The 20,029-nt window shown below is 41.0% G+C and overlaps 1 protein-coding gene across 11 annotated transcripts in view; it reads left to right on the top strand.

Moving 5' to 3' along the window:
• Window positions 1-20,029, top strand: part of Macf1 (microtubule-actin crosslinking factor 1) — a 338,170-nt gene that overhangs the window by 284,972 nt on the left and 33,169 nt on the right. For 6 of the 11 annotated variants that reach the window (XM_011240417.2, XM_011240416.2, XM_011240415.2 and 3 more), the window contains 17 exons: window positions 919-1,080; window positions 1,268-1,438; window positions 3,322-3,488; window positions 4,924-5,083; window positions 5,411-5,737; window positions 6,834-6,918; window positions 7,584-7,825; window positions 8,555-8,761; window positions 11,661-11,780; window positions 12,200-12,307; window positions 13,494-13,712; window positions 15,400-15,603; window positions 16,274-16,282; window positions 17,145-17,376; window positions 17,960-18,186; window positions 19,408-19,530; window positions 19,623-19,724. In XM_011240417.2, coding sequence (XP_011238719.2) covers window positions 919-1,080; window positions 1,268-1,438; window positions 3,322-3,488; window positions 4,924-5,083; window positions 5,411-5,737; window positions 6,834-6,918; window positions 7,584-7,825; window positions 8,555-8,761; window positions 11,661-11,780; window positions 12,200-12,307; window positions 13,494-13,712; window positions 15,400-15,603; window positions 16,274-16,282; window positions 17,145-17,376; window positions 17,960-18,186; window positions 19,408-19,530; window positions 19,623-19,724 — 2,865 coding nt within the window. The remainder of the gene's footprint in view (window positions 1-918; window positions 1,081-1,267; window positions 1,439-3,321; window positions 3,489-4,923; window positions 5,084-5,410; window positions 5,738-6,833; window positions 6,919-7,583; window positions 7,826-8,554; window positions 8,762-11,660; window positions 11,781-12,199; window positions 12,308-13,493; window positions 13,713-15,399; window positions 15,604-16,273; window positions 16,283-17,144; window positions 17,377-17,959; window positions 18,187-19,407; window positions 19,531-19,622; window positions 19,725-20,029) is intronic. The other 5 variants (NM_001199137.1, NM_001199136.1, XM_030253097.1 and 2 more) reach the window with 2 other exon arrangements.

Raw genomic sequence — 20,029 nt, 5'->3', positions numbered from 1 at the left:
GCCTCCCTCCTCCATGAGCGCTGGGATCATGTAGCCTTGGTGGCTTGTACCAGTTTTCCAAAGTATCTTTTTTTGTTTGTTTGTTTTAACTTTTGAATTTAGAAATGTCTATATTGCACTGTAGTAGATAAAAATAAACATTGCTTACAACACTTAATTCCATTTTTAATTTTTTAAATTTTTTGTTTGTTTCATTGTGGACATGATCCATGGTCTCATGTTTTTAAAGTATTTTATATACCTATGCCTTACTTGGTACATGTGTCAGAGATGTTGGCGCATTTCCATTTGTAGAGGGGGGAGTACTATTTCAAGATGATTGGCTGTATGTGGTCTGTGGCCCTGAAACAGAATGAAGTTAAATGGCCTCAGGGGTATTAAGCTATGAGCTTTGCATTTTTTCACACTGCTGATTTGTTTTGACTGATTGAGTTACCCATCCTAGCCAGGAAAGTGTGCTGCCTGTTGTCAGTGTCAATGGCTATTCTCCATGGTATTTTTCCAAGAACTTAAGTACTTGTAATTTGATACCATCCTTCCCTTTCAGGATTCAATTACATTGCATTTATTTTATAATATGTTAATGCTAATACTTCACTGTTCCCTGTAGCTTTTAGCATTAAAAATTAAGCAACTGATTTGAAAGAAGAAACCAAGTCACTAGATTAAAGACCTAAATAGTGCTATAACTGTCCCTTGGTGCATGTCACATACAAGGGTACATAAGACGACATGTAAATGAAACAAACCCCCGTGTCTCCTTGGTACCTCACTGTTCTGATGCTTACATTATTTCTCCTTTGTTCCTTGTCCTCCTTCTATAAGTCATAAATCTCTCAAGAATGACCAGAAACTGTGTGTGATATAGACAGTTTAATATTCTTTATAATACATCTGCCTTTCTCTGCAATTCTCCAGCTGTTTCAGAAAGACCAAGTGGATCCTCTTCAGGTGAAATTGCAGCAGGTGAATGGACTTGGCCAGGGATTAATTCAGAGTGCAGGAAAAAACTGTGATGTGCAGGGTTTAGAACATGATATGGATGAAATTAATACTCGATGGAATACACTGAATAAAAAGGTGAGCTTATGAGCAAATGATACTTGTGCTGGGACTGGAAGGGGCAAAAAAGAGATATCTAGACCTGAGGTTGCCCTTAAGACTAAATGGCAATGCCATCTATAATTACTAAATAGGTTAGTAGTAGTTTAAATACAATACTGTTCTCTCCTTCCTTGAATTTGAGCTCTCCATATCTGTGACACAGGTTGCACAAAGAATTGCACAACTGCAGGAGGCTCTGTTACATTGTGGGAAATTTCAAGATGCCTTAGAGCCTTTGCTCAGCTGGTTGACAGATACTGAGGAGCTCATAGCCAATCAGAAGCCTCCATCTGCTGAGTATAAAGTGGTGAAAGCACAGATCCAAGAACAGAAGGTAAGTGGGAATGTGGAGACGGCGAACTAAGCAGACAGTGACAGACAGCACATTGTTTATAGCTTAAGGACCAAGTCCGGAGTTTCAGTAGAACTTAACTTACATGTGTCCTCCTGAGAAGAAAAGAGGAAATTGATTTTCACTGGTTTACTCTGGAGTTTGTCAGACTGAGAAAGTTACACACTTGTTCATGTGTCATATTGTAAGATCAGCAATAGTTAGAATAATGTTGAATGTCATAAATGAGTTGTCTATATTTTTGTCCTATTTGATTAATGTTAGCATGTTAATTATACATAATAATGGGTTTCATTATGGCACTTTCATTCATGTACATAATATACTTTGATCACATTCACACTCCATTACTCTCTCTGCTTTCTACTCCTCCTCTTCATCTTCCCACCTAGCCCTATTTCTACTTTGTGAGAGAGACCTGGTGAGTGTCACGAAAATGGCTCACAGGAGTATGCATACCCTGCCAGTGGCTGTACTACTGAAAAATTGTCTTTCTCTCTCCCATCTACTGTATCAAATCCTCTGTGTCACAGATGCTGTGCACGTAATCACAGCTGCTGAGAACCTAGTGAACAGCACGTCAGGTTTGCACGTCAGCATTAGGCGCATACACACTGCTTCACGGGACACAGAGGGGGACAGATAAATGTCTTCAGGGCTTGGAACTCAATAGTCTTTTACTTTTTTGAGTCAGGGTCTCATGTAGCCTAGACTGGTCTGGAACATTATATTGCTGAGGATGACACTGAATTTCTGCTCCTCCTGCCTCCACCTGCTAAGTGCTGGGATCGCAAGTGTAAACCTCACTTTGTTTATGCAGTGCTTCCCGCATGCTGAGCAAGCATTGTGCCAGCTGAGCTTGGTCTCCCCAGTCTTCTACCTATTGTGTCAGTGTGACTTCTGTTTCAATGTAGTTTTGTTTTTAGTATTTCTTATTTTGTGCCAAGCATGGTGACACATGTCTTCAAAACCAGCTCTTAGAAGACTGAGGTAGGAGAATTTTTTTATAGAGTTTCAGGCTAACCTTGACTACATAGGATAGATCATGTTTCAAAAATAACCAGGTACAATGAATGTACACCAATGGATAAAAAAACTTTTTTTAAAAAACCATGCTTATCTTAAAAGAAGTTTTTTTGGTTTTTTTGTTTGTTTGGTTGTTGTTGTTTTTTAGTTTTAGGGAGATATAATGAAATTTTATGTCATTTACAGCATACAAGATGATATTTTGATAATGTATATAATACATTGTGAATAAAATATCTGTCATTTCAGATCCTAGTGATTTTTTTTGTGTGTCTTTGACTTTTGCTTGTTGTTTTCTGAGATTCTATGGCTGACCTGGAATTCACTATGTAGTCTAGGCTAGCCTTGAACTTAAAGATCTTCCTGCCTCTGCCTCTCTGCCTCTCTGCCTCTCTGCCTCTCTGCCTCTCTGCCTCTCTGCCTCTCTGCCTCTGCCTCTGCCTAGTATTGGAACTAAAGATGTGCACCACCATTCCTGGCAAATGTACTTGTCTCTTAATTCAAAGGAAGTTACCTGTCAATAATACAGTGACAGTCATGGTACTGTAGTGAAAACTGAAGTGAGTGGGCCTGACAGGAACTGTACTATATCACATTCTTTGGGGCGCAGTTGTTCAGTTAATGCATTGTTCAGTTAAGCTCCAGATTCATCATGATGCTTGTGTGTTTGTGTTTTCTTCAAGATAGGCTTTCAGCTATGTAGTCCAGGCTGGCCTCAAGATTCATAGAGATCCACCTGCCTCTGCTTCCCCAGTGCTGCACCACTAACCCAGCTCTGGGTTTATCTTAAATGACCCTTTGTTGTCACTTTCCTTTCTCTTTATACACACATGCCACAGTTGCTCCAGCGACTCCTAGATGATCGAAAGGCCACAGTGGATATGCTTCAAGCAGAAGGAGGCAGAATAGCCCAGTCAGCTGAGCTGGCTGATAGAGAGAAAATCACTGGGCAGCTGGAGAGTCTTGAACGTAGATGGACTGATCTCCTCAGCAAGGCAGCAGCCAGGTACGGGATGGGACGTGTTAGGAGGGTTGTTCTGTTCTGGGTTTGATTACAGTCCCTGAAGTGCTTTACAGGCTCTTGGATAACTCCTGTTTTGCTTTGAAGAATGTTCAGCGGCTTTTACTGATGGGGGATAAGTGTTTAGAAACAACCCACATATCACTCTCAGGAACTGAGCTTTAGTTGCTCACAAACTTTGAGATGCTTTATGTGAGTAGTGACAGTGCGGCCTCAGAGTCGCTGATGGATGCAGACCCCTTGCCTTCTAGCCAACTGACAGTCTGAGGTTCTGAGAATTTGGGTTTTTTTTTTTTTTTTTTTCTCCTTTCACATATATAAACAGTGTTTTAATTGTCAGAATTAAAACTTGGCATGTCTCTTTTCTGTTAGATTACATTGATACTTAATGTTTTTTTGCATCCTAAGCTAATCTATGATACTGTTAAATACATAGGCATTTAAGAGATAGGTATTTTCTTATAAAATAGGCTTGCTAAATGTAACTTGGATAAAGGAAACATCAAGTGAAGTTTTACTAAAATACATCACACAATCCTGCCCCCACCCACCCCCACCCCTCCATACCAAGGATTGAACATAGGACTTCATCTATGCTGGTCACAAGTTCTACTACTGAGCTGCATGCCCCAGCAGTACTAGACCTTTTAAAATGGTCGTCATTCAGTCTGTTCTCGAAGGTGTTAAGACCTTTCATTACTAATTTGGTGCTCATACAGGTCTGTTGCTTATTTCTGTTTTGTTTGTTTTTAAATCTAAGACAGCTTCCTCTCTCCTTTTTAATTTATGGTATACTTAAAACCCAAGTTTAATGTGGACATTATATAGAATTTAAGATTCCAAATGACCTATAAAGTATACGTGTGCTTGTCTTAAATTTGACTTGAAATTGTCAGAAGCCTAGTTGGGTTTTTGAAACTGGGGAGGGACTTTTAGCTCACAGGAGTAAACTATTCACACATTTTCTTAACTCACATACAGGAGTAAGACATGAAAACAGTTGACTTGGGGCTCCTTTTCACTGTGTCCTGTTTCTTGTGGCCCTGGGTTTAGGTGGAGCACATGATATATCCCCATTCTGACATGTGTCGGCGTGGTCTGAGGGAGAGTGCTAGAAGAGCTCCTCCCATCCTTAGCCTGCCACTGCTCATGAGGGGTCAGAGAAGTCTTTGTCTAAGACATCAGGGTTAGCTTTCATTTAATCATGGGATAATAATCCTGCCCACCTTAGAGAAGGTTCCCAGAAAATGATGCTGTGAAACTTTTATGACTGCAAAGTCATCCCACCTAGTTATGTGTATCTGTTTACTATGAGCACTTAAACCATGCCTGGTAAAGACTGCCCTTTTACTGACTTTAATACTACATGACTCGTAATGTGACTTTCTGCCTGAGCAACTTGTTCTGTGTATTTGTGTAGGCAAAAACAGCTGGAAGATATCTTGGTTCTGGCTAAACAATTCCATGAGACAGCTGAGCCTATTTCTGACTTCTTATCTGTCACAGAGAAAAAGCTTGCTAACTCGGAACCTGTTGGCACTCAGACTGCCAAAATACACCAGCAGATTATTCGTCACAAGGTAGGAAAGTGCTGCCATAGATGAAACAGAGCCAGAGGTAGAGACTGAAAAACTGCAGCATTCTCTAGAAGATGTTTTGTGGAGTTTTTAGTTTAAGATGAGGTCATATTAGTTGGAGAAGTTACACTGGGTTGAAGTAAAGTAGACATTGACTAATAGCTGAACATCAAAGGGGAGAGGAGCAGCTTGTGTGTTACTTCTCATATTGTTTTTGCTGTGCAGCAGGTGAATTTTTATTTTAATTTGTTCTGTTATTTGTTATTCATTGTTTCATGTTTGTTTTTCATTTACTTTTTTGTTACTCATTTTTTCCATCTGGATTTCCAGGCTCTAGAGGAAGAAATAGAAAACCATGCAACAGATGTGCACCAGGCAGTTAAAATTGGGCAGTCCCTCTCCTCCCTGACATGTCCGGCAGAGCAGGGCATCATGTCAGAAAAGCTAGACTCATTGCAGGCCCGATACAGTGAAATTCAAGACCGGTGCTGTCGGAAAGCATCCCTGCTCGAGCAGGCCCTGTTCAATGCTAGGCTGTTCGGGGAGGATGAGGTGGAGGTGCTCAACTGGCTGGCTGAGGTTGAGGACAAGCTCAGTACAGTGTTCGTAAAGGATTACAGACAGGATGTCCTGCAGAAACAGCATGCCGACCACCTGGTATTTGTGTTTTCATTCTTATGTTACTGAATTATTTTGTCATTCTGATATGTGTTCCTTTTCATTTCTTTTTCTTTTAATTTCTTTTTTCCCCTTCATTCCAAACACTTCAGCTTTATTGTGTGCATAGAATATTTATACATATACATAGTTGAGTTGTTGCCAAGTACTAGTCCTTTTTGGATAGGTCCATGAATAAATACTCGTATTTAACAAGTGAACTAATGATTCTACATTATACAGGTAAGAGGCAGGTCCATCTCAGTTGCACATTGGGTAGGTACATCAATGGATCAGTAGGTTTTCATTTGAGTAGATGAGAGCATTCTGTAACGAAACCACATATATCTGAATGGTGTCCATAATCTCATCGTGTACTTGTAACTTAATATTTGTGAAATCCAAGACATTCTGTATTGTCTTATACAATATGTCTGTTTTGATTTTTTTTAAAGATTTACTTATTTATTTATTATATGTAAGTACATACACTGTAGCTGTCTTCAGACTCTCCAGAAGAAGTTTCAGATGGTTGTGAGCCACCATGTGGTTGCTGGGATCTGAACGCAGGACCTTCAGAAGAGCAGTTGGCGCTCTTAACCACTGAGCCATCTCTCCAGCCCTTGATCTTTTTTCAATTATGTGTCTGTGTGTATATGTGCATGTCAGATCTGTGTGGACGTGGAGGCTAGCTGCCTCGTGGTGGTGGAAATCAAACTCAGATTCTCTGGAAGAGCAGTCCCTGTTCTTCACTCCAGCCATGTTTTAGTTTGCTTCATGAAGTCTATTTTAGACACAACGCGCATTTTTGATGTATTTCCTTTCTAAACTTCTTGTGTTGGAGTTTGATATCGGTTGATTGGTAAAGCCGATTTCACCCTAAATCTTTTCCATCCAGCATGAAAGAGAGCTTGCCTATAGAGCATTTCTTAGTTGTCTTTAGCAGAGTAACCACAGAGATACAGAAAGGAATCAACTATCTGACTTTAAACTGAGCTGCTAATGGATCTCTTTAGGTGTTGTCCTTTTAAAGCGCTCAGAGTGCTTCCCTTTCTTATGCCATAGATTTGAAATTAATGCTCTTCTTTCCTTTCAGGCTTTAAATGAAGAGATTATTAATAGAAAGAAGAATGTAGATCAAGCAATAAAAAATGGTCAGGCTCTTCTAAAACAAACTACAGGTACTTTGAAAAGTATACTTCTTAGCATCTCCTTAAGATTGTTTTATGTTTTGAGTGGTTTGCCTGTATGCACATATGTGTACCACATCTGTACGCAGTGCCCTCAGGGGCCAGAAGAGGGCATTGTCCCCTGGAAGTGGATTTACAGGTTGATATGAATCACCATATGCTTTTTGGAACCAAATCCAGGTCCTCTAAGCCATCTTGTCAGCCTTAAAGACCATAAGCACCCAGCACTGACCAGTCCTCCTGGCCTGTGGGAGCTTGACATGCGCTGATTGTATTGCTGTATGTGTTCCACAGAAACAGGTCACATGTTCATTTTCTGCTAAACCTTTTGAAAACTACTTAGTTGTCTTCTATCTGATTATAGATGGCACTTCCTCCTACCTCCTAATATATTGAATATCAGCATTGTCTGTAAAGTTTCAGAAACATCTAGAAACCCCTGCAATTGGATTTCAAGCTTGATCTCACAAATAGTTTATGTGATTAAGGGTTCATTTCCATTTCCAGTTTCCCCTCAGTTTGGGATATTGGGTGAAGTCAGGACATAGCAAGAGTCTATGAAATTTAAGCTCTCATTTAAAGACAGTATTAAAAGGCTCCTTTCCTCTCCGTGCTGAGAGCTCCTTGGTGTGAACAGTGGCTGCTGTTCTTCACAGGCGAGGAGGTACTGCTTATCCAGGAGAAGCTGGATGGGATAAAGACCCGCTATGCGGACATCACTCTCACTAGCTCCAAGGCCCTCAGAACTTTAGAACAAGCCCGGCAGCTGGCCACCAAGTTCCACTCTACATATGAGGAACTAACTGGGTGGCTGAGGGAGGCGGAGGAGGAGCTGGCAGCCAGTGGAGGACAGTCTCCCACAGGGGAGCAAATACCCCAGTTTCAGCAAAGACAGAAGGTAAGCCATCATTTTATACTGCAGCAGGCAAAGAAGTTTCATCTTTGTCTGTATCATATTTCCTTACCTTTACCTTAGAACTAAACCAAATGAACTCCTGCTTTCTCTCTTGTGTACTCATGACAACAAGATTTTACATAAAGATAAGGCTGTTGTCTGAAGAAGAAAGAAGTCAATTTCTAGGTTCTAAGTTTGCTTGCTGTGTCACCTATAATTCACCTCCACCATTCATTCTCTAAAGGGGGCACTGTTTGGAGACCAGAAGACAAGTGAAAAGGAGGCGAGGGAGATGGATGCGGGCACTAGAAGAAAAAGAACAAGAACAAAGCAAGGGAAGGAATTAAATGGGGGAGGTGCTTCGTAGTTAGTTCTAATTCTGCTGCAGTATCAAAAGCAGTTCTTGATGCACAGAAATCTTTGTGGGTATTTGTTATGTTAAATGCCCCTAGTTAGAGCATTAAGGAATAGAAAGAAAGAAACACTGTTTTTACACAGACAGTGTGACTCAAATCTTGCAGACAGTTGTAAATAAGCAGCAGCTAAGCTGAAAGTCAGGCAGGTTTCAAAATGATTGAAAATGTGAGGCAGAGAAAAAAAGAGCTGAAGGAAGGAGGTCAGTGCCCTGCTGGGATGTGTGCTGGAGATAGGCTTCCCCCAACCCCCCAGCACACACTGCTGCTGATGGGCTTAATTTAGCAAGGTGTGGCCTGAAAACCTTTCCCTCCTTAGGAACTGAAGAAGGAGGTCATGGAACACAGGCTGGTGTTGGACACAGTGAATGAGGTGAGCCATGCTCTCCTAGAGCTGGTGCCTTGGAGAGCCAGAGAAGGACTGGATAAACTTGTGTCTGATGCCAACGAGCAGTACAAACTGATCAGTGACACTGTTGGACAAAGGGTAGATGAAATTGATGCTGCTATTCAGAGATCACAACAGGTAATGTTTATAATGCTATGTGCTAGTGTTTTAGGTCATGGGATGTATATGTGGTGTCCAGTGCTATAACCTACATAAGTACAGGCTCAAGAAGAATAATGAGATCAAAATAAATAGAACAAACATACTTTAATAATGGTAAACACAGCCAGGCATGGTGGCGCACGCCTTTAATCCCAGCACTCAGGAGGCAGAGGCAGGCGGATTTCTGAGTTCCAGGCCAGCCTGGTCTACAGAGTGAGTTCCAGGACAGCCAGGGCTACACAGAGAAACCCTGTCTCGGAAAACCAAATAAATAAATAAATAAATAAATAAATAAATAAATAAGGTAAACACTTGGAAGAGTTTTGATCCAGATTAGGACCAAAATACTCAACCACTTGGTACAGAGAAAAAACTTGCAAGAAGAGCCCTATGTTAAAGCTATTTTTTAAATTTATTTGTTTTTGGGTTTTTGTTCATTTGTTTTACTTTTATATGTGTGGGTGTTGTGTTTGTATATATCTGTGCATCATGTTTATACCTAATACTAAAGAAACCAGAAGAGGGCCAACACATGGGTTCTGTAAACCAAACCCAGGTCCTTTGAAAGAGCTCTTAACCTCTTTGTACTATCTCTCTAGCCCTGTCTTGCCACCTTCCTTATATAGGATCTCACTGTGTAGCTCCATCTTAGCCTTAAATTGACAGAACTCTACCTGCCTCTGCCTGCTGAAAGTTGGAGTTTGCAGCACCACTATTTTAGCGTTAGATGGAAAAGGGGAAGATACCAAGAACTATAATTACTTTCAAATATGTAAACCAAAATAGCACAGCCAGCCAAAAGGGACTCTTAGTAAACACAGGTGTCATGTTTCCCTTTTTCCTTCCGCTTTGGTGGTTGGGGAGAGGCGGGGCACATCTTCATCATCTTCCTAAGACATCACTGTCACACAGCTGGTCATGCACTTAATACTATGCCATAACATCTCTCTCTCTCTCTCTCTCTCTCTCTCTCTCTCTCTCTCTCTCTCTCTCTCTCACACACACACACACACACACACACACACACACACACACACATATATGACTGGATGACCCCTTGGGTTCACAGTGATAAACAGATGTTTTCTGAACTATGAAGACTTTTTTGATTCCAGCTACATTCCCAATTTGTCTTTAGGTTTTTCCTAATCACCACCAGTTACCTTCAGTTACACTGTATTATGCTTGGAAAACTGATTCCTCACACGTGCCCTACACACATATGCTTTGAGACAGTATGATGTGGTCTAGTCAGTCCCCTAACACACATTCCCTGAACTCCTAATTCTTCTGCTTCCACATCCCATGTGCTAGCATATAGGCCTTCTCTGCCATGCCCAGTTCATTACTTTTCTCTTTAAATATAGGCTTAGCACCTTCTATTCCAAAAATGTGAAGTATTCCAAAATTTAGAAGATGTTATACCAGTAATGTCTATATAAATATTCAGAACACTTCTGTTCCTAAGCATTTCAGATAAAGGGAAGTCTTAGCTAGGGTTTTATTGCTGTGAAGAAATACTATGACCAGGGAAGGCAACCCTTGGAAAGGAAACCATTCCCCCCCCCCCCTATTTATTTAATGTATGTGAGTGCTCTAGCTGCATATGCACCTGCAGGCCAGAAGAGGGCACCAGATCCTAGGATAGATGGTTGTGAGCCACCATGTGGTTGCTGGGGATTGAACCTCTGAAAGAGAAACAATGTTCTTAACTGCTGAGCCATCTCTCCAGCCCCCAAAGGAAAACATTTCATTAATGCTGGCTTACAATTGCAGAAGTTTAATCCATTATCATCATGATGGGAAGCATGGTAGAATACATACAGTCACGGTGCTAGAGAAGGAGCTGAGAGTTCTGTGTCTTGATCCGCAGGCTACAGAAGGGGACTGTATCACACTGGCCAGACTAGACTTAAGTATATATGAAACCTCAAAGCCTGCCTTCACAGTGACACACTTCCTCCAACAAGGCCACATCTCCTTACAGTGACACTCTCTGAGCCAAGCTTTCAAACACATGAGTTTGTGGGGGTGCCAAAACTCTTCAGACCACTACAGTAACAGTGGTTAAAATTGAAGAGAAGCTTATAAAGATTAGAGAACTCTAATGATCAGCAGTTATACAAAGAATGTTCTTGGATTTTGTGATTGAGTTTGGGGTTCTTCTAGATTCCATCATCTAAGCAAGTTCTTTCAATTTAACACTACTCAACTGTCCATTGCCATTATAAATTTATGTTTAAACACCTATTTCTAGGCATGATGGTGCACACCTGTAATCCCTTAGGAGGCTAAAGCAGGAGAATTATCACAAGTTACCTGAGTTACATCAAAAGGCCTTGTCCCAAAAAATAATAAGTAAAGCTACTACTGTTTAGTGTTCGAATTGGAGAGAGTCAACGGAGCACCACTCTGTTAAAGTTCTCTAATTAGAAGCACACTTTGAAAGAGTCTAACGGCTATTTTTACTAAGTTTTATAACTTCATTTGAAGAAGTTGAATTCTAACTTTTCTATATCTTTGTTGTTGTAATTTTATTTTCTTTCTTGAAATTTTTGTTAATTTTGTGAGACAAGGTATGCCTGTTTAATGCAAGCTGGCCTCACAATTTTCAATCCTCCTGCCTCAGCCTCCCAAGTGATGTTGTCCTCCCTATGGTGCTGGGGATTGTACCCACAGCCACAAAGCCCTCCTCTCCAACCCCCTGCCCCCATAGCTTGGTTTATGGTTTTTAATGAAATTGTTCTCAGTTTTGAATTTACTTTTGAGGTACAACTATATTTCTGAAAATTCAGGCCTTTCTGTGTTGGATAGTTTACAGTTGCCGGACAGAGCTGCTGGCTGTATGTAACTGTTCATTTTTACTGACTGTTAGTACGAGCAGGCTGCTGATGCAGAACTAGCTTGGGTTGCTGAAACCAAGCGGAAGCTGATGGCTCTCGGTCCAATTCGTCTAGAACAAGACCAGACTACTGCTCAGCTGCAGGTGCAGAAGGTAAGTATAGAAGAGCCAGGCGCTCCCGTGTCCTTACTGGGACACGTCCATGTGCCCGTCCCAGATTAAGTAGAATGGTTTAATAAATGACGGTAGAAATTCATCGATAAATACTTGGCTTCAGTGAGAAAAATATGTTTTGTTTTGTGGATAAATAAACTTTTGAATCCGAGAAAGAATAGTTAATGATTTCCTAGATAATTTAGGAAGTAACGTGTTTTTGTGAACAACTAAAATGATGAGCATTGAAAAATAGTTTTGAAGATAAGCACAGATGATAGGTAAAAGTTAAACGTTAAGAATATCCCTTATGTCTTTTTAAAGCTAGGAATTTCATTTGTCCTGTCTGACATTTCATCAGTACAGGCACAGAGCAGGGTCCTTTCACTTCCTGATGTAATCATAGTTCATTTTCAAAGGCTTTCTCCATTGACATCATTCGACACAAAGATTCAATGGATGAGCTCTTCAGTCACCGTGGGGAAATCTTCAGCACATGTGGAGAGGAGCAGAAAGCTGTACTGCAGGTGAGTTGCACTTGTTATTCAGCTGCTGGTTTTTTAAATAAATTATTTAGTTTACATCCTAATCGAAGCTTCCCCTCCCTCCTATCCGCTCAGTCCCTCCCTTCCCTCCTCTTCCTCTCCTCTTCCTCTCCCTTTCACTGAAAAGGGGCGGCCTCCCATGCATATCAACCCACCTTGCCATGTCAAGGTGCAATAGGAGTGGGTGCTGCTTCTCCTATTGAGCCCAGACAAGGCAGCCCAGGTGGGGGAGGGAGACCCAAAGACAGGCAGACAAAGCCCCTGCTTCAGTTGTTAGGGGTCCTGCATGAAGACCAAGCTACACATCTGTTACACATGTTAGGGGCCTAGGTCATGCTGCTTTTCTTAATCGTGGTAAATTGAAACTGAAACTACAACATAATGTCTTCAAAGGATTTTTCTTTTACCTGCTGGACTTTCTGGTTACTGTTGGTTAGTTAGGTCCGGGCATAGTGGTGCATGCCTATAATCCCAGGACTTGAGAGACTGAAGCAAGAGAGTCTCAAGTTCCAGACCAGTCTGTGTTGTGTTTGACCTGATTTCAAAAGTACCACACAGGGTGTGCAGTCAGCACTGTTTTCTCAGGGAAAAAGAAGATTTGAGCTGTTCCTTTTAGGCATCTGAAGAGTAAGTGCCAGGCTTAGAAACTTTTTCTTTTAAGCTGGCACTTGGCAGTGTGTTGGGTTGCCTATTTTGTTGGGCTAATGTTGCCTCATTCTTGTGTCTTTTGTTTTGTTGTTATTTTGTTTGTTTGTTTTTTGGAATTGAGCCCTTGCTGCTGTGGAACTCCCAGAAATGACCTGGCTCTGCAACACCACCACACCTAGCCCTAGATTATTTTTATTACGTCTTTCTTGTGCTGTTTTATTACCTTTAAAGCTAAATTCATACTTTTCATATTCTAGAAGTAATGCATATGTGTGATAGTTACATTTGAATTAAATATGAAGAGGAAACTAAAAAAATCACTTATTCATTAGTCCATCTTTGTTAATTTCATGTGTTTCTTAACACTTGCTTGTGGTGTGTGTGTGTGTGTGTGTGTGTGTGTGTACAATTTTGTTTGAGGCCTTTATAAGTACCTGCATTTTTTGTTGTTGAGGGAAAAAAGTTTCTAATAGTAAACCTTTCTCTTTTTTTTCTTTTTCTTTTGCTATCTGTCTCACAGGAGAAAACCGAGTGCCTAATACAGCAATATGAAGCTGTTAGCCTGCTTAACTCAGAGCGCTATGCTCGCCTAGAGCGAGCACAGGTCTTAGTGAACCAGTTTTGGGAAACATACGAAGAGCTCAGCCCCTGGGCTGAGGAAACACTGGCGTTAATAGCACAGCTGCCTCCTCCAGCTGTGGATCATGAGCAGCTCAGACAGCAGCAGGAAGAGATGAGGGTAAGGAGCATGCCAATTCTCTCCAGTGAAGGGGGGCTATGTAACTTACTGAGAAACAACATTTATAAGGCCCACTGGGTCAGTTTCACTTACTAAGTTAATTCCTAACCAGAATTTCTTTTCATGATGAAATTACATGTTAAATTTTTCATTGTTTAATATTAATTGATTAAAGATTAAGATATGTCAAGAAGCTATCAAGCCAGGCATGGTAGCACATGCATGCACTCCCAGCATTCTGAATGTTAGGGTCATGATCTAGAGGACAGGCTGCGGTACAGAGAAGTTCTAGTCCAGGATGGGTGATGGCAAAAGGTTAAATTAAATGAGAAAGACATTTAAAACACCTTTTGTATATAGGGATAAAGAAAGAGCTAACTAGGGCTGGGGTGTAGCTTAGTGGTAGAATATTTGTCATGTGCCTGAGGCCCAGAGTTTGATCCCCAGTCTATAAGAAAAACCAAAGAACCAGCTAAAAATTAAGGAAATTTGCAACATTTCTGAGACTTGTCAGGTATTATTAGGTGTGACTTGATGGCCCTTCTGCTTGATTCAGTAAGAGCTGTGAAAGAACTAATCAGAGAGCATTTGCCTCCTACACTTAAGATGAAAGAGAAACTTGTAGATGTATCAACTAAAACTGTGGCTATGCGTGATGCTTTACTTTGAAGTGTTCATTTTTGGCTTATGATTTCTCCTTAGTACTGTTCCTTTATTCCTTTATTTATTTTTAATGAAGGGAACTGACTTCTACAAGTTCACCTCTGATTTCCTTTTGTTGTTGTTTGACTTATTTATTTATTTATTTATTTATTTATTTATTTAATGTATGGGAGTACACTGTAGCTGTCTTCAAACACCAAAAGAGGGCATCAGATCCCATTACAGATGGTTGTGAGCTACCATGTGGTTGCCAGGAACTGAACTCAGGACCTTTGGAAGAGCAGCCAGTGCTCTCAACTGCCAAGCAATCTCTCTGGCTCTCCCATACTTCTTTAAGTGAAAGGTGTAAACTGGACATAGCAGCAAAGTCAGAGTGATTGAGTTACCAAGTGATTGCTATTCTCAATCTACCCTGCTTGCTGACTCAGTCTAAAGTGTAGACATACTAAAGTATGTAAATTATAATGTGATAAAGAGATTACTTAAAGACTGGCATGACCTTCTTAGTGATTGGACCTCTGATCTGGTTTGGAAAATTAAGTGAATTACATAGCTGGAGCGGAAAACTTCCCATAAAAAAGGAGAAGCCAGGACTTGCTGATTCTAACAACTCCGTTTGTTCTTCTCAAAGTTATTACCTCTAATCAAAGTGTCTAAATAACTGGTGTAAACGTGCTAGCTGTTTTTGATTTGTTATGACCTAGGAAACCTCACTCTTGGCCTCACTTCTTTTTGTTTGTTTGTTTGTTTGTGTTTGTTTGTTTGTTTTGGGGGTGTTTTTGTTGTTCTTGTTGTTGTTTTGGTTTTTTGGGGTTTTTTTGTTTTTTGTTTTTTTGGTTTTTTGAGACAGGGTTTCTCTGTGTAGCCCTGGCTGTCCTGGAACTCACTTTATAGATCAGGCTGGCCTCGAACTCAGAAATCTGCCTGCCTCTGGCCTCCCGAGTTGGCCTTACTTCTAATGTTTTTGTTGACTATTGCTTGTTCTCTTCACTCACTATATTTTAATTCTTATTTCTTCCCATAGCAACTAAGGGAATCCATTGCTGAACACAAACCTCATATTGATAAGATACTAAAAATAGGTCCACAACTAAAGGAGCTAAACCCTGAGGAAGGGAAAATGGTTGAAGAAAAATACCAGAAAGCAGAAAACATGTATGCCCAAATAAAAGATGAGGTGCGCCAGCGTGCCCTGGCTCTGGATGAGGCTGTGTCCCAGTCTGCTCAGGTAAGTGTGACTGTGTCGGGACACTCAACTGTGCACTAGCCTAAGCAGAGGTTCTCTGTTGATGATCCATCATCTGTAGAGCAGAAAACTGTCTGCTTGCATTATTCCCAGTATCGGTGCACTGACGCTGGGTGAGAGGTGAAGTACAGCCTGCCTGGGATGTGTAGTTGTTTATTGATGGTTTCTCTGAGAAATTCATGCTACGATGACTCTTTAGCATCTTAATTAATTTGAGGATAAATTAATTTTGTAGATCCCAAACCAGTAATTACCTTAACAAAAGACAGGTTCCAACTGGGCCTGTTAATGGTAAGATTTAGAATGGTAGCACATTAACGTGAGTAGCCAACTTCAAGTTTAGAAAAAAATATGCATCCAAAGGGAGAAGTACACCAAAGAGAAGGGAATCCCCCAGTGGCAGACCTTACAGCACGGAACTGCACCCTTCTCAACTAATACATTGCTGTTGGTGGCACGTGTGTCGTGTCTGGGTGTTTTACTCCTGTGTTGAGTCAGTATTCTTGGTCAATACTTGTACTTACTCGAGTTTCCCACTCCCGTCCCATCTCACCCCATTGTGGAATGTGTTCCTTTGTGTTGTTGCCGCCTGCTCCTGTCTTCCTCACACCGCCTCATCCCATTGTTGTGTTGACTGCGCCCACCATTGCAGATCACAGAGGTAAGGTGCCCACTCACTCCTATGGGAGCCCATTTCTCAGAGAGCTGAGAGCTGAGGGCATTGCTAGAAGAATGCTTCCCTTACCTTTTGTGGAAGTTCATTGTGTCCATCTTGTTTGGGGTGGAATATAGACGTTAAAGAGAGATGGAAATGGTTTTGTTAAAGAAATTTGTTTTTCTTGTAGGGCACTTAACATTATTGAGACTTGCTCAATATTAAATCCAGAATTGGTTTAGATGTTTTTCTTTTTCTTTTTTTTTTTTTCAAAAACTCCTCTGTGCTGTTCTCACTTTCCAATTCTATATCAAATTATAAATTAAAATTTTATAGGTTTATTCATTTTAGTACCAGGAAGGTGTGAAGGTTTGATTGGCCTTCCTTCTTACCTTTCAGCATGGCCCTTTTCTTTGTCTCACACTGTGGGTTGTTAGACAGCACACCACAAAGTTCCCATTCATGTACACAGAAGCCAAGGGCATCTAACTTTGTCAAGTCTGTCGCATGCAACTGTCATCTCAGCTGCTGAGTGCTGACTCCTACCAGTTTCATAGTCCTGTCACTTTCTTGTCAGATTAGTTGGAGTTGGAGAAGTATTGTGACAATACTAACCATTTTTGTTTGATTTTTGGTATATTACTTAGTATTTTTTGACTTACAAAATAAATACTGCCCTTTCCCCCTTCTGATGGGCTAGCTCTATTATCTAAATCTAAAACAGTTTTTTTTAGAGAAAACTAATACTGAACAGCCATTGTGCTAGGCTGAACACAGGCTATCCTAAACAGTAGGTCACCTTATGCCCTCACATGCCCTTCAATATGATGAAGTATTCTATGATGACTAACGAGTCAACCTTGTTTAGTTTCATGATAAAATTGAACCCATGTTGGAGACCCTGGAGAACCTGTCCTCTCGCCTGCGAATGCCTCCCCTGATTCCTGCTGAAGTCGACAAGATCAGAGAGTGCATCAGTGACAATAAAAGTGCCACCGTGGAGCTGGAGAAACTGCAGCCGTCCTTTGAAGCCCTGAAGCGGCGGGGAGAGGAACTCATTGGAAGATCGCAGGGAGCAGACAAGGATCTGGCTGCAAAAGGTACTCGGTGGATCTAATTATTATTATTTTCTTTTTAAGAAAGATAATAGAATGAACTAGAGGCTGTAGCTACCCAGAGTCACTTCTCAAGTAATGAGTATTCCAAAAGTCTGTGGAATTCATTTAGAATTCAGAACACATTTCCCTATTGAAATAAGGTTACAATTGGAAGCTCGATTCCCATGCCAGGAAACAAATGTTCCTTTTTAACCCCTAATGTGAGTATCACAGTATCAATAGTGGGCAGAACATAACCACCTTTTGTAACACTTTCCATGGGAAATTTACAGAAAGTGCAGTGAGAACACTGGAAGGAAGCCTTTCCATCTCAGCCCTTTTGTTTTGATCTTACTGGATATTTTGTGTGGTGTTTTCAGATTGCTTCTGTGGATCCTTTATGAGGGAGAGCAACATAAGTAGAAAAAAACCTAGAGTAGAGATCCCTGCTGAAGTGCAGAGGAGAGGTGATAGTAGTAAAGCCACACTGAACTATAAATAATGTCAGGGTTACATGGGATTTCAGGGAGAAATTAGATTTTGAACTTAGAGAGCTTCTGTTCACATCTCTTCTTTGCTCCTTCAGAAATCCAGGACAAGCTGGATCAAATGGTGTTCTTCTGGGAGGACATCAAAGCACGGTCTGAAGAGCGAGAAATTAAATTCCTTGATGTCCTTGAATTAGCGGAGAAGTTCTGGTATGACATGGCAGCTCTCCTGACCACCATCAAAGACACCCAGGATATTGTTCATGACTTAGAAAGCCCTGGTATTGACCCATCCATCATCAAGCAACAGGTTGAAGCTGCTGAGGTAACAAAAACACAAAACATCATCTCATATGTATGTCCTTTAACAAAATACTGTATCCACGTTGTGAGGGTATGCATGTGATTGTATGTGTGGTGGCGTAGTGGTGATGATCATGTTTTGTTTTGTTTCCATGGTTTTCTTGCAGTGTCGAGGATTGAACCTGAGGTTTCTTGCGTGCTAAGCCCCGAACCCTTGAGTTACATTGTGTTCGCTGCCAAGCCAAACTCAATGTTTTGAAAACTTTGTTTTGTTTTGTTTTGTTTTTTTAGGTCTTTTTGTTTTTTGAGACAGGGTTTCTCTGTATAACCCTGGCTGTCCTGGAACTCACTTTGTAGACCAGGCTGGCCTCGAATTCAGAAATCCGCCTGCCTCTGCTCCTGGGATTAAAGGCATGTGCCACCACACCCGGCTCTTTGTTTTGTTTTTAATGTGAGACCTTTTTCTGCTTTCAAAAAGGAGATAGAGAGTAGAAAATTTAAAATTCTGAATTTATCATCCAGGGATAGCAAGTTACTTAAACACATCTTTTTCTAGACTTTCTGGGCAGTCTAATTATCACTAGACAGACTTCACATGATTTCCATTTGGCATAAGCAATACCTGGTCTCACCATCTTCTTTTAGAAACTCTGTCCTCCTTTATTCCTCTCTGTTGGTGTGTGACCCCGGTTTACGTATAAGATTATGTAGCCCAGCTATGACACTGACATTTGTGACTTGTATTGTGTTGTTTCTTATATTTCTTCATGGAGCCAGTAGGGGCTGAGAAATTATCAAAACTCATTATACATCCAAATTTATCTTCTTCTTGCCATCTTTGACATCACTACATGCTCATATCTTATGTATATAATCCTTTTTTTTTTTCTGGGAGACTAGGTTTCTCAGTGTAGCCCTGGTTGTCTGGAGCTTACTCTGTAGACCTGGCTGGCCTTGAACTCACAGAGATCCACTTGTCTCTGCCTCCCAAGTGCTGGGTGTGCACTGCCATGCCCAGCGCCAATACATTTTACTTTGTGTGTCTGTTGACTGCTTGTGAGTATGAGGCTGCACTCTCTGGATAAGCAGTATCTTAAAAAGTAAAAATCGTTTTGTGATTCTGGAGGTTTTGCTTAGTGCTTGCTCTTGATTGTGGGTGGGGCGTTCTGTGCTGCACTTGCAAAGCTTGAGAAGCTCTGCTTTGCGCTCTGTTTTGACTCATTGTCTGCTCCTTTCCATGTAGACTATTAAGGAGGAGACAGATGGTCTGCATGAGGAGTTGGAGTTCATTAGAATCCTTGGAGCAGATTTGATTTTTGCCTGTGGAGAAACCGAGAAGCCTGAAGTGAAGAAGAGCATTGATGAGGTGTGGGGCGTGGGCGGGGCTCAGATGAGAAGTAGCACAGCAGCCCAGGGAGGTATTACTAGCAGAATTTGATTCAAATGTTTTTCCCATAGATGAATAATGCTTGGGAGAACTTAAATAAAACGTGGAAAGAAAGGCTGGAAAAACTCGAGGATGCCATGCAGGCTGCTGTGCAGTATCAGGACACTCTCCAGGTGAGAGGCTGGGAGATGCTCACAAAAGAAGTACAAGTGCTGCTCTCTCTTGTCATCTTCTAATAGTAGTGGTTCACCCTCTTTACTGCAGTGTTGGGAAACCTAAGACAGTCTTGCTTTCACATTTCTGGCCTACATTTCCCACTTCTATTGAGAAAGTGTTGATATAAAATACATCCAAGTTTCACTTACTACTGCCATTTTTATTGTCATTGCCTGCTTGTCATAGTTGTACCCATTCAGCTGCTCAGTGAAGCTGGCCTAATTGTGTAAGTCACTGCTTGCTTGTGGACCAAAACCCACAC

Source organism: Mus musculus, chromosome 4 (genome assembly GCF_000001635.26).
Source record: "Mus musculus strain C57BL/6J chromosome 4, GRCm38.p6 C57BL/6J".
Classification (NCBI taxonomy): domain Eukaryota; kingdom Metazoa; phylum Chordata; class Mammalia; order Rodentia; family Muridae; genus Mus; species Mus musculus.
This window is presented reverse-complemented; position numbering and strand designations above follow the sequence as displayed.